Consider the following 14621-nt stretch of genomic DNA (forward strand, 5'->3'; position numbering starts at 1 on the left):
CTTAATCAATTTCGTTATTAACTTAAATAAAAACTTAATTATATTTTAAAAATTTACAGATGACAAGTGATGGCAGAAAGAACAATGTTGAATGATACTTAATTTCTGAAATAATCTCGATTGGTTAGAACAGTTTATTCTTCTTGGCATCCTCAAGGCACCTCAAATACTATTTGTTGAAATAATGAATGAATCAATGAATCAATGCTAACAAGGTGAAATTAATTTTTTCAGGTACAGAGTTGACTAAACCTAGTTTGATAGCAATTTAGTCAGATACAGTGCCTTACCAGCTCTATTTAAGCCAAGAGTCCAATTAACAGAATTCTAACATCTAGGGAAATTAATCTCACTCTTATCTGCTCTAGTCAGACTATGTGCAAAATACTAAATTCCTCTGGGCATCACTTTCTAAAGTGGATATTGGCAAACTAGAGTTCAATAAGAGAGGGGGGCCAGGATATCTAGAGGTCTGGAAATTCTGTCAGGAGATATAATCGAAGGATCTGAGATGCTTAACTTGGAGAATGAAAACAGGAGGGACATGTTGAATATCTGGAGGGTTGTCATGGGAAAGATACATTAGAGTCATTCTGTGGACCCAAGGGAAGAATATGGAAGCTACAAAGAAACAGATCTTGCTTTAGCATAAGGAAGGAATTTCTAACTGTTAGATCTGTCCCAAAATGGATTAACGTACTTTGCAAAAAAGGGAATACTTCATCACTTTAAGTGGTCAAGCAAAAAGTACATAATCTGCCAGGGCCTTGCAGAGAAATTATTACTGTGGGTGGATATTAGCACGAATGATCTGAAGAGTCTTTCCTGCCCTAAAATGCTGTGATTCTGTGATTCTTGAGTGATTGCTGCCTACCTCTTCAACATCATCATAATCTCTCTTTTCACTGACTTATCTTCTATTCATTCAACATCTGATCAGCTCTCTCTTTGTTCTTGCTCCAATTATTCACATTTGCTCATGAGGTATCCTGCAATCTGACTTCCATTGCTATCATAGCAGAAAAAAAATTCTTCTCTTAAAAGTTATAACCTCTTTGCTCTACTAGCTAATGGGCTTGCATTTATTTTCATTATTTTTGACTCTGTAGAGGTATTAACTATTCCATCCCCTATACCTTCTTGCTTCCTTTATTCCTAGTTCTTCAATTTCATCTTTTTTCCAACCATTTTGCTTTTCTTCCACCTAAGTGGTTTCCTAAGGCATTGATGCTTTTTATGTATAAGATTTTACTGCCATTTTTGGTGGTGGTATTAAGGTAATTGTTAAGTCCCTAACTACAATAAGATAATATCAGTGATGTAATTAACACAAGGTCTTTGTAATTTCTCTGCAATGACTTGTTTGACAATACACATTTTGCAGTTGTTTAGGTTTATTTTCCTAGGTGAGTTGGAGAAATTACTTCAAATTTTCTTATTTTTTAGTAAACAGGTGGAAATGCTTCAAATTTTATTAAAAGAAAAGCTTATCTTGGAAGGACTTTACAGTATCACATCTTATATCATCAAAGAAACTGTCAATCCACATTACAAATGTTAGAATATTTTTTTAGCCTTTGGATTTAAAATTAATCTGAGGATGGTGTCACAATCATGTACCTAGCATAGTTGAAAAGACCATAAATCCTTCCCACATGTCAAAATTTGACTTACATTTGTAGACACAAGCTGTTAGAAAGGTTTTTTTTAGAGAACTGAAGCTCTGTTTTCCAAGTCTACATAAAGCTTGTTCTTAAAAGGAATCTCTCATCTCTTATTCAGTGGTCACTTGTACTGTTTACCATTATCCTATTCATACATTAGATTAATTAAAGCTCCCCTACTCTGTATCACAATGTTAGCCAACTTTGAAACGGTCCCCATTCAAATTCTTATTCCCCCTTCAAAATAACCGATACTGCAGTTAAGATATATGGTTGCTTGGTGTAGATAGTTGTTCTGAGTCTTAGGATCTCAGAATGAACAAACGTGTGCCTTTATCAAAGGTCTAAATCAAAGTTGTCCCATAGAACTTCTGGTGAAGGTGAGAATGGTTTTCTATACTTTCCCATAAGATAGCTATGAGCCACATATGGCTATTGCACCTTTGAAAGGTGGCTATTGTGACTGAATGACTAACTTTTAAATTTTATTTAATATTTTAAACACTATTTTTTAAGGCCAGTTTTAGGTTCATAGAAAAATTGAAAGGACGGTATAGAGATTTCCCATATAATCTCTGCACCCACACATAGCCTCTCCGTTATCAAAGTCCCGCACCAGAGAGGGACTGTACATTTCTTACAATTTATGAACTTATATTAACACATCACAATCACTCAAAATTCATTGTTTACATTGGCTCACTCTTGGTGTCCTACATCCTATTGGTGGGGACATGCGCATAATAAGACAGGTCCATCATTATAATATCATACAGAGTATTTTCCCTGCCCTAAAAATCCTCAGGGCTCTGCCTGTTCATCCCTCCACCTTCCCTAACCCCTGGCAAACACTGGTCTTTTTACTGTCTCCAAAATTTTACCTTTGCCATAATGTCATAGAGTTGGAATCATACAGTATGTAGCCTTTTCAGATTGGCTTCTTTCACTTAGTAGTGTGCATTTAAGGTTTCTCTATGTCTTTTCAGGACTTGATAGTTCATTTCATTTTAGTGCCAAATAATATTCCGTTGTCTGGCTGTATCACAGTTCATTTATCCATTCACCTACTGAAGGAAATCTTAGCTGCTTCCAAGTTTTGGCAATTAGGAATCAAAATGCCTTAAATATCTGTGCGTAGGTTTTGGTGTGGATATAAGTTTTCAACTCCTTTGGGTAAATAGTAAAGAGTACAATTGCTAGATTATAGAGTAAGAGTATTTTTAGTTTTGTAAGGAAGCACCAAACTGCCTTTCAAAGTGGCTATAACTTTTTGCATTCCCACCAGCAACAAATGAGAGTTCCTGTTGCTTCACGTCCTCATCAGCATTTGGCATTGCCAGTATTCTGGATTTTGGTCATTCTGGTAGTTGTGTAATGGTATCTCATTTCAGTTTGCATTTCTTTAATGACATGATGCAGAGCATCTTTTTATATGTTGTTTTACTGCCTGTATACCTTTTTTGGTGAGGTGTCTGTTAAGGTCTTTGGGCCATTTTTTAATTGGTTCCTTGCTTGCTTACTGTTGAGTTTTAAGACTTCATATATTTCGATAACAGTCCTTTATCAGATATATCTTTTGCAAATATTTTCTCCCAGTTTGTGTCTTGTCTTCTGTTCTCTTGACTTTGACTTTTGAAGAGTTTTTAATTTTAATCAAGTACAGCTTATCAATTCTTGCTTTCATGTGCTATATCTTTGGTATTGTATCTAAAAAGTCATTCATATACCCAAAGTCCTCTAAATTTTCTCTAGTTACCTTCCAGGGGCTTTATAGTTGCATTTTACATTTAGATCTGTGATCCAAATGTAATATTTTTAAAAATATTTTATTTATTTATTTGAGAGAGAGAGAATGAGAGAGAGCACATAAGAGGGGTTACGGTCAGAGGGAGAAGCAGACTCCCTGCAGAGCAGGGAGCCCGATGCGGGACTCGATCCAGGGACTCCAGGGTCATGACCTAAGCCGAAAGCAGTCGCTTAACCAACTGAGCCACCCAGGCACCCAATCCAAATGTAATTTTTATAAAAGCTGTAAGTTGTGCATCTAGATTCATCTGTGTGTGTGTGAATGTCCAATTATTCTAGCATTATTGGTTGAAAAATTATCTTTTCTCCATTGCATCGCCTTTGTTCCTTTGTCAAGTATTAGTCAACTATATTTATGTGGGTCTATTTCTGGTCCCTCTATTCTGTTCCATTGACATATTTGTCTATTCTCTCATCAATACCACATTGTCTTGATTAGGGTAGCTTCATAGTAAGTCTAAAAGTCAGGTCGTGTCAGTCCTCCAACTTTGCTCTCCTTCAATACTGTGTTGGCTATTCTGGATATTTTGCCTCTTTATATAAACTTTACAATAAGTCTGTTGATATCCACCAAATAATTTTTTAGGATTTTGATTGGGATTGCATTGAATCATAGATCAAGTTCAGCACTCACATCTTGACAATATGAGATTTTTTCCCCTTGGTTTTCCTATCCATGAACATGGAATACCTTCCCATTTATTTAGTTCTTCTTTGATTTCATTCATCTAAGTTTGTAGTTTTCCTCATATAGATCTTGTAGATATTTTGCTAAATTTATGCCTAAGTATTTCATTTTGGGGGGTGCTAATGTAAACTACATTGTGTTTTCAATTTCAAATTCCACTTGTTCACTGTTGGTATCATTTTATTTAATTTTAATTAAAATTTAAATAGCTTCATCTTGCTTGTGGCTACCATTTTAGTCTAGTCTCTAGAAAATACAGTCATGAATTATTCCTTTTTTAGGAATTATTGCCTTTTAAGAATAAATGTAAATGGGGACACCTAGGTGACTCAGTTAAGTGTCTGCTTTCAGCTTAGATCATGATCCTGGAGTCCTGGGATTGAGCCCCACATCAAGCTCCCTGCTCAGCAGAGAGTCTGCTTCTCCCTCTTCCTCTGCCCCTCCCCTTGCTCCTGCTCTCTCTTGCCCACTCTCTCTCTCTCAGATAAATAAAATCTTAAAAAAAAAAAAAAAGAATAAATGTAAATGTTATTATTATACCAAAGTAAAATGCTGCACCAAAACATTTACACTGACTTATTTATTTAATATATATGAAATATATCAGGCACTATGTACCAGTTGTCATACTCATGCTATGGAGCATTGAGGAGCTCAGACTATTTAGAGATGTAGTAAATAAAAACTGCAATACAGTTTTGCTTGCTATTATAGACAACTGAATAAAGAATTGTGGGGACACTGCATACAGAATAATGGTAGGAATTTATTTTTTTTAAAGATTTTATTTATTTATTGACAGAGGGAGACATAGTGAGAGAGGGATCACAAGCAGGGGGAGGGGGAGAGGGAAAAGCAGGCTTCTCACTGAGCAGGGAGCCCGATGCGGGGCTTGATCCCAGGACCCTGGGATCATGACCTGAGCCGAAGGCAGCCGCTTAACGACTGATCCACCCAGGTGCCCCTAATCGTAGGAATTTAAAAAGGTTTTGTTGAAGAGTTTTATTTAATCTGGGACGTCACAGAAGAATAAGTTACAAAATAAATAAGAGCGTGGTGCTGTGAGGAATAAGACAGGCATTCCAGAAAGATATGGAGTCCTGAAAAGGCTTGGTGTATCTAGGCCACTACTTCACATGTGGTGTGCAGTAGTTGATGCTGCCAAAAAGTAGAATCCGGGCTCATGGAGGCTTATTTGTAAGGAAGAAGTTTGAATGCCAAGTGGTCACATGGTACACTATACTTTTCCTACTGCATTTATACTTTATACTAAGTACTTTTTAAAAAAATCTGCTTTATTGACTGCCTTCGGCTCAGGTCATGATCCTGGAGTCCCAGGATGGAGTCCCACATCGGGCTCCCTGCTCAGCAGGGAGTCTGCTTCTCCCTCTGACCCTCCCCCCCAATGTGCTCTCTCTCTCTCTCTCTCTCTCTCTCTCTCATTCTCTCTCTCAAATAAATAAATAAAATCTTTAAAAAAAAATCTGCTTTATTAGATTTATAAGTTGTTTATGGCAAGATCATGCCTGCCTTACCAACCAATGTACTCCATGGTATCGGGTAGAGAATCAATAAGTCTTTGTTATATGAATGAATGTTTCTGGTTGTTCTGAAGCTTGATACCCTTTGGAACCACACCACCTACCCTCTTCCAAGCTACCTTCTTGACTTCTGCTCTTCTACCTCTTGGCTGGCAATCACTTTGCCAAACAGTGTGGCTGTTTGGTGGCAGTACTTAGTAACAGGTTTTGTGACTGTGTTCTCTGCATTTTAAATAAAGTTGGGAACTTTACTGGACAAGTATCTTTGTGGCATTGGATTTGAGTCACCCCGAATAAGAGACTGAGATTGGAAAAGAACTGGAACAATTCCCCTTCATCAACTCCATAGCGCATGCAGTTAAAAGGAATGAAAATTTTTCTTTTAAAGTGAAAAGTTAGGTATAAAAATAAAAGAGGACAAGAAATTTACTCCAGAGTAAATACCTACCTTTTACTGATATCAATGCAGGGTAAAGCAAAATAAACGTGTCTTTTGCCTCCTCCATTTCATCCGTAGCCATATATACGCATTATCGTATGTTTCTATTTCTTCATTGCTTGATGGAGCCAATCTTCCCCAGAGGAGAAATAGGAAAGAATAACAGTCTAAATCTAGAACACCATGAAAGCAATGCCCAGCCTTTTTGGTACCCGAATTAGTCATCTTTGTGCAAAAAAATAGAGTACCTACCTTCAGTACTGTGTCCCACTTGTCTCCCAAAAGGTACTCTGTGCCCTGTGCCCACGTAAAAATTAGCATGATACCCAATGGACTGCTCCTTGTTAATAACTAGGGAAGAAGAGATATTACTAATTGCAGGCACAGGCACATCTCCTCCCCGCTCTCTCCCCAAAAAACAAATGAAGGGCAGAAGAAAAAGAAAATTCGTTAATCTGATTATCAGTGCCCTGAAACATTAGTTACAGTACAAACAAAGACCGAAAGTAGCACTTTTCTAACTTGACCCCTCCTGCATCCCACCCTTTTGCGAGAACCTCGCCACCTGGCTTCCAGCAAAACCCTGTGGCTTCATAACAGGGAGGACGCCCCGCCCACGCGAAGTGGGCGGGGCTACGGCTCTTCCGGCACGCCCCTGCCGGAGCGGGGCGCACGCGTTCGGTATCTGCATCGGGGAAGGAGTCTCTTGTCCCTCCGCGCGGCCCGTTCCGCCTCGGCTCCCGCTGCATTTAGGCTGACGTGTCTGCGGTTCTTCGGTGGCTCGGCGAGTAGGGCCGTGATGGCGGATGCCTGGGAGGAGATCAGGCGGTTGGCGGCTGACTTCCAGCGGGCGCAGTTCGCCGAGGCCACACAGAGGTGCCGACCCTCCCTCTCCGTTGCGGAGTCCAAAATAGCCCCAGGGCACCACGCCGTGATCTGAGGCCGGGGATTCCTGGCTCTGGACTCCGCTCTTCCCCTTCTGTGTCACCGTTTCTGCCTTCTCCTTCCTCCCATAACCTGGATTGCAGTTCCAAGTACAGTTCTCGGCGGTGAAGCCCGAAAGCTACTACGGCCCGGAACCCCCCGAGCCATGCCCCAGCCAAGAGCTGGCGCGCCCCGCCTTCTTGATGGCCGAGACTGGTGACTTCTAGCTGTCACGAGAGGGTCCCTCTGATCCTTATTTACCCGTCAAGTCCCTGTGGCATCATTAACTATTATACATTTCCTGACCTAGAATAAGCTGGAAAGGAGAGGCTAACGCCAAAATACAGTACTTAGAAAATGCTATGTTGACTCTAAACATTTTGCCTTTGTGTGCACCGGAAGAGTTGTGCTAGGCCAGACCCATGGTCCCATCTGTCATTTTTAAGGACTCCTGGACACTGGCATTTCTTGCAAACCCAGAAACCTTGGGGGGATGTGTCCTGGGCATCCTAGCTCTGCTTTTTAATGTTACAGAACGCATATACAATGTTAATAGAATCCTTTTCTATTCGTTGACTATCTATTACCTTTGATGTTTTTGTGCCTTCTGGGGCTTGAAGACCTTTATTCCTTAATACTGTATTTTGTAGCACTGAGAGCAAACGAGGGCAAATGCTTAAGTGCTTGGATAACAGTTGCAGTCATGGTTTTCCTAGGCCGTATCTCCTGCCTACCGACCAATAGTAGTAGTGAAGCAATCACACACTTAATTTAAAAGAAAATTCTGGTTTGTTTGGTTTTTTATTGAACTTAAACTAGAAATTGAAGTAAAAGGGCAGGGTTTTTTCCTACCTAAATTACATGTCCTCACTTTTCTATTCAGATTTGAAGAGTAGAAGCAGGCCCAGAGGAGAGAGCAGACTTGAAATTCTGTAATAGAATGATTTGTACCAATTAGGTACATGATTTAAGCTTACGTAAACCTGCTTGCTCCCAAGAGGTTTTTTTTTTTTTTTAACTTATTGAATCAGTATGGTTACACTAATAAGAGATACAGATTTTGTAATATAGAACCTAGGGACTCTTCACCCAAACTTTTTTAAAAAAGCCCATTTTCATACGTTGTTAATTTTGTTAAGCACAAATGTACCAAGTTCATTTTTAAAACTTCTTGTGTCTCTCAGGTTGTCAGAGCGGAACTGCATTGAGATTGTGAATAAGTTGATTGCTCAAAAACAGCTAGAAGTAGTTCACACACTTGATGGGAAGGAATATATTACACCAGCTCAAATTAGTAAAGAAATGAGAGATGAGCTACATGTCCGAGGTGGTAAGTATTCCTTATTTTTTTCCTCTGGTTATTTGGAAGGGAAAAAAAAACTTAAAACATAAATAGTAAATTATTTGGAGGGTATAGGACACCCTTCTCAACTGTTAATATAAAAATCAGCCTTAATATTTTTAATAGCTTCGGGTAAAGGTGGTCATATAATTTAAAAGAAGTCGAATATTGTCACCTTACAAAATAGCATCTTTTATTATTATGAGTTATGGGTTCTATATGTGAATTAATCAACTGTTTCTTTTTTTTAAATTCAAAAGATTTAATTCATAAGCAGAATTAAATGTACAGAACTCTCTTTATTTTTTATTTTATTATGTTAATCACCATACATTACATCGTTAGTTCTTGATATAGTGTTCCCTGAGTCATTGTTTGCGTATAACACCCAGTGCTCCATGCAGAACATGCCCTCTTTAATACCCATCACCAGGCTAACCCATCCCCCCACCCCCTCCCCTCTAGAACCCTCAGTTTGTTTCTCAGAGTTCATAGTCTCTCGTGGTTCGTCTTCCCCTCTGATTCCCCCCCCTTCATTTTTCCCTTCCTACTATCTTCTTTTTTTTAACATGTAATGTATTATTTGTTTCAGAGGTACAGGTCTGTGATTCAACAGTCTTACACAATTCAAAGTGCTCACCATAACACATACCCTCCCCAATGTCTATCACCCAGCCACCCCATCCCTCCCATCCCCCCACCACTCCAACAACCCTCAGTTTGTTTCCTGAGATTAATAATTCCTCATATCAATGAGATCATATGATACATGTCTTTCTCTGATTGACTTATTTCGCTCAGCATAATACCCTCCAGTTCCATCCATGTCGTTGCAAATGGCGAGATTTCATTCCTTTTGATGGCTGCAATGTAATCAACTCTTTCTGTTCACAGGCCATGAATTTAGTGCATGACTCGGGAGGGTACTTAGCTATCTATCATCAGGGGGTAATTATGAAAGGAGAACAGAGATTTTAAAGGATTATATATTGTTGATAGGGCTATACTACCACACTCTTTAAAAACTTACCTTTAAGTATTTGCAAATTAGGAAACAGTATGGTGCTATACCTATTATAATGTAGGAAATGCTATTACAGGTACATGAAGTTTTTGTTTTTTTAAAATGTGAACAAACTACTGAGCAAATTTGAACACTATTTGATTAACATAGAAGCAACTATGAAAATACCTCTTCATTAGATGTTATCAGATACACCCTTGGTGTTGGTTCATCTTCCTGCATAATGCTAAGAAAATATTAGGTACAATTTGGAATACTTGACAGATTTTCTTTTGCCAATAGGTGGAAATCTTCTCATTTCAAAAATTTAAAAAGTTCATCTGAATTTAGTTGTATCTCTTTGGTCACAGCAGGTAAATTGTGAAGGGAGGTAAATCTTAAATCAATAGGTCTGGCCAACTTGTGAATCAGTTGATGTTCATTATTGGCCTGATGTGACCTAATGAAACTTCAAAAGTATATTATTGCCTGTGCCTTCAGTATAAAAAATTATTCTGCTAATGGTTTGTATTTGAAAACATTAATTATTGTGGCTTTATGTCCTTTGTAGAAGGAGGACTTCGATTGCCCAAAATGTAAATCTGTCGATATTTACAGTTTTTGGCTTGTGTGTACTTACATGTAAATATGAAATCAATAAATGTCTTTTCTTTAAAGGTCGAGTAAACATTGTTGATCTGCAACAGGTAAATTTTAAATTTATAAAATTTTTTCCTTTCTCAATTTTTTGGTACTATGACTTAAGTATTCACTAATAGTGGTATCTTATTTTGTATAATGTTTGTGAAGAAATAGTTTTATAGTCCTCACTAATACATTTAATCAATTTAATAAGTTCTGATATATTGACTTGATTTAATAAGTTCTTCTTTCTCAGTTATTTACTTATTCTTTACCAAATAAACTCATAGTTGTCATTTTATGTAATTACAGGGTTTATGTAATTTGGAGAGAAAAATAACTGTGTATGCTTTTAGTATATGGAAGGAATAGGGGAATTTTTTAAAGTAGAAGATATTTTTAGAACATATAAGTGTGCATGTCATTAGCAAGGTACACTATATTACAAGAAGTTGGAAAATCTTGTGTAAATTGTGCCTGTTGTATGAAAATGTAGCTTCTTAATGCAAACTTTCTTAGCAAGTGAAAATGTAGTTGTTCAGAAATGAAAGTTAATAAGCAATAAGCTTCTAATTTTTTATTTGAGACTTTTCACAATATTTCAAATTAATTTGAAATTCATCTAAGAGAAAGTAAGTTTTTAAAAAGGTAGTTCTAATCTGTAACTTCAAACTCAAGAAACAATATGAACTTATCACTAATAGAATTTTATTTATTTTCCAGGTAATTAATGTGGATCTGACTCATATTGAAAGTAGAATTGGTGACATTGTAAAATCAGAAAAACATGTGCAGCTAGTGTTGGGACAACTGATAGATGAGTAAGTACAGTATTTAAGAACACTTTTTTTTTTTTTAATGTTTAAATTTAGAACAATTGTGACCAGTTTGGCATTTTGTTTAGAACTCTCATATGCTGATTTTCATCGTTGAGATCATTGTACTTAAAAAGTAAGTGCTTAATTGGATGGAGTACTTGGAAATAATAAAAACTTTAAATTTTTTTGCCTATTATTTTAAAGCAGCACAAAACATAATTTTTACAGTCTTTCCTGTATGATCTTAACTCTGAAAGCAAATTGCTTCCAAAACTGTTAATGAAAAACGACTGCAGGAATTTACATTGTTAAAAAAAAATCTGAGCATTTATCATTTGGTTGACCTTATATTTAGTTGCATTGGTAAGAAAAAAAATACTTTTCAGAATATGAGTCATGAATCGTGTTTACCTAAACATACCCTATTCATTATTTTGTTGGCATATATTATTGCACAGAAATTAAACATAAAAGAGGAAAATCATTACTCCTAATTTTTTTTTTTTTTTTAAACTCTTAGGAACTATTTGGATCGGTTAGCAGAAGAGGTAAATGATAAATTGCAAGAAAGTGGTCAGGTCACCATATCAGAGCTGTGTAAAACCTATGATCTTCCTGGAAACTTTCTGACACAGGTATTTTCTCTTAATAGTATAACGTCTTTTCAGATGAATAATTTTAATTGGAAGAAAAAAACTAGATTTTCTTACCATTAATTTTTTTGCAAGTATTTGACTATTGATGTTGTAGCAGTATATTTTGGGGATACTTCCTGTACATTGATGTCTCTGATTAGATCATTTAGAAATGATTATTTCTTTTTTCTTAAAATAGTTTGACATTTTAGAATTATAGACATTTCTTTTGTGCAGTGGGAAATGCACAGGCTTTGGAGTTAAACAGACTTTGATTTGAATTCATTTATGCCACTGTTTAGTTATTCAGTGTTAGGAAAATTATTTCAACTCTTGTGCTTCAATTTACGTATCTTTGAAATGGGAATAATTATCTTTTTCATAGACTTTAATAAGGTTATATATATGGTGTAGCTAGTGAGATGTCTGGCACAACGGAGGTACTCAGTAAATGATGGTTTTGTTTTGTATTTATTGGAATAAATAAGAGAAAAGCCAAATCTCTTTTTAGATGTATATCACCTTAAGAAAATTCAGCTTACAAAAATTTACCGAACCATAATTGCATGAGATTAATTTATAATACAAACAGATTTGCTCACCCATTTTGAGAGTGATTTCCTATTATTACATCTAAAATACCATTTGAATATAGACCCATTTTATGTAGCATTTCAGGAGCCTTAGTTCTATTTTAAGTGAGCAAATGTATTTTAATCACAGAAGGTCAAAAAACGTACTTTTAAAACATTTTTTAAAAGTATCAAAACAGACCCAAATGATTTCTTATAAAACTGTGCCATTGATACATTTTGTAAATATGTATGTTTTCTTAACATTTTTCAGTTCTAGTTTTTCTGAATATCACAGGCAGTATTCTAAAAGCTCATTAAGAAGTTTTTTGAAATACGTTTTTCTATATCAGAAAGGTATCAGCTAGGCTGCCTTGAGTAGTTTTAACTCATCTTAGGATGTGAAATATGTCCAGACTCATTTCAGATGTACCTAACCCAGTCATAATATAGCTGTGGGGAAATACTCTCTTGGGATTTCCAGGAAATCATGCTGTCTGCCAGTAGAGATCTCTGGGCACCAATAAACTTGTTAATATTTGCATCAGAGAAGAGAACTTTTTAGGTCTTATGTTTCCCTAGGTTTCAGAATCTTGGAATAACATTTATTTTACTCAGTGCTCGAAGCTCCAGATAGGGTCTTCTTCAAGACATGTATATGTCTTGGCTGCCTGTATGTTTCAGGCTGCCTCTATCTAGAAAATTGGTTAATCAGTCACTTTTATTTTACATTAGAAGTAGCCCTTCTTAGCAAGTAGCAAAGCCTTTTAGCATATCAGCTATATACTCACTCAATTCTTGATTCTGCTCTGAGATTATGAAGTTTCCTAGACCCTAAATCTTCATTTTAGCTTATATATCCTATGAATTTGTGCTTGTTGAAATTTCTCAATCATATGGATAATACATCAGCGAGCAGCATGACTTAATATTAAGACTATACAATTATATACATATAATTTTATTCTTTCAAATTAATAAAAGTTTGCATCTTTACCCCAGGCACTAACTCAGCGACTAGGTAGAATTATTAATGGACAGATTGATCTTGATAACAGAGGAGTCATATTTACTAAAGCTTTTGTAGCTCGACATAAAGCACGCATCCGTGGACTGTTCAGTGCTATTACCCGGTAAGCCTGTTTCATTTTTTTTAAAGCCTGTTTTAAAATATGTATATTTTTACATATCTTTGATCATGGTTTGCTTTTTATTTTTCTATCAGCTTTTTTTCTTTTCTTTCTTTCTTTTTTTTTAATTAAAATCTCATGCAGGACCCTAATTTTTTAGACATATAGAAGGGTTGGTAGCTTCTATGAAACGGGAATGGGGATTCCAGAGCCCTAGAATGTAGCCAGACTCTCTCCAACCCACATCTCCTTCCACTCCCCATGTTAATCACCCTCATGACTCCAGATGCGGGTCTACAGAACACTCAAATCAGTTTAGAAAGTCATCCTGGGATCATGGAAGGAGCATGCAATTTAAAGTCAGAAGTCCTCAGGCCCTAGCTCTATCACACAATAACCATGTGAGCTGCAGCAAATAAGCCAGTCACCTAACTCCTTTGAGCCTCAGATGGGACTAGATGATTTTAGAACCCTTTTTACCAAATGACATTCTACAATTCTAATGAATAACAATATTCATTTCAAAATCACTTGAACTGTTTCTAAAGTAAGAATTTCTGAAGTGTTTGGAGCCTGAGTGACACTCCAATATGGAATTAAGAAAACCTGCATTCTTAATTATCTCCTCTCTCCTGTGTCATTAACTTTATCTCAGTGGTTTTTGGGTCCAGATTTCTCCCATTTTAAAACAATCAAACCTCTCTCAACCCCATATTCCACTCTATCTGCCACCTTGTTCGTCCCTTTCCTTAAAGTAAACCATCTCAAGAGTTGATGTCTGCATTTACTGTCTTAGTTTTCCTACCTTCTGTCACTTCTCAACTCACCCATCTGGCTTCTACCAGCTTACAAGGTAATGATGTCAGTATCATGAACTCTAATGGATACTTTCTGACTTTGTTTTACTTAACTTGGCAGCAGCAGCATTTAACTCCAGTTACATCTTCCTTCTTGAAATGTTCTCGTTCCTTTTTTTAAACATCACATTTTACTGCTTTCTTTTTACCTCCTTTGGCTGTACCTTATAAGTCACCTTTTCCGGCTTTTCCTCCTTTCCCTAGCCTTTACAGTTTTCTTTCAGGCCATCTTTTCTTCTTAGTCTGGCACTGTCTTCCTAGGTGACTTTACCTTTCTTTTAAATTTCAGAATCCTATTGCCCACACAGCATCCCTACTGAAATGTTTTACAAGTCCCTCTAATTCAACATATTTAAAATAACTCACTGTCCCTGAGCTACCCCACCCTACCCCACCTGAATTTATTCTTCCACTTGTGTTTCCATTTTACTAGTAAATGTTATTAATCCAGTTGGTTTTGCCAGAGTCCTGGGAGTCATCCTTTACACCATCCTTTCTTTCACTACCCCCTTTTTCAGAACACAAAGGCTTTTGAATTCTGTATTCTAAATATTTATGTA

At 36.6% G+C, this 14621-nt stretch overlaps 1 protein-coding gene and 1 long non-coding RNA gene across 4 annotated transcripts in view; one reads left to right on the forward strand and one right to left on the reverse strand.

Annotated features, from left to right (window-relative positions):
* Positions 1–5985: 5985 nt before the first annotated feature.
* Positions 5986–6751, reverse strand: LOC118001441. Its single transcript, XR_004676695.1, has 3 exons — positions 6696–6751; positions 6391–6489; positions 5986–6271 (listed from the first exon to the last, which is right to left on the reverse strand). It is a non-coding gene; the product is annotated as an uncharacterized LOC118001441 (long non-coding RNA).
* A 106-nt stretch (positions 6752–6857) lies between these two features.
* UFL1 (UFM1 specific ligase 1) overlaps positions 6858–14621 on the forward strand; it is a 31579-nt gene continuing 23815 nt past the window's right edge. The window contains exons 1-6 of one of the 3 annotated variants that reach the window (XM_034991549.1): positions 6858–7014; positions 8247–8392; positions 10086–10114; positions 10773–10870; positions 11388–11502; positions 13077–13207. In XM_034991549.1, the coding sequence (XP_034847440.1) occupies positions 6938–7014; positions 8247–8392; positions 10086–10114; positions 10773–10870; positions 11388–11502; positions 13077–13207 (596 nt within the window). In that variant the 5' untranslated portion in view covers positions 6858–6937. Of the gene's footprint in view, positions 7015–7060; positions 7850–8246; positions 8393–10085; positions 10115–10772; positions 10871–11387; positions 11503–13076; positions 13208–14621 lie in introns of those variants that run through there. The other 2 variants (XM_034991550.1, XM_034991551.1) reach the window with 2 other exon arrangements.

This window comes from Mirounga leonina, unplaced genomic scaffold, assembly GCF_011800145.1.
Source record: "Mirounga leonina isolate KUSES-001 unplaced genomic scaffold, KU_Mleo_1.0 Mir_53, whole genome shotgun sequence".
Taxonomy (NCBI): Eukaryota; Metazoa; Chordata; class Mammalia; order Carnivora; family Phocidae; genus Mirounga; species Mirounga leonina.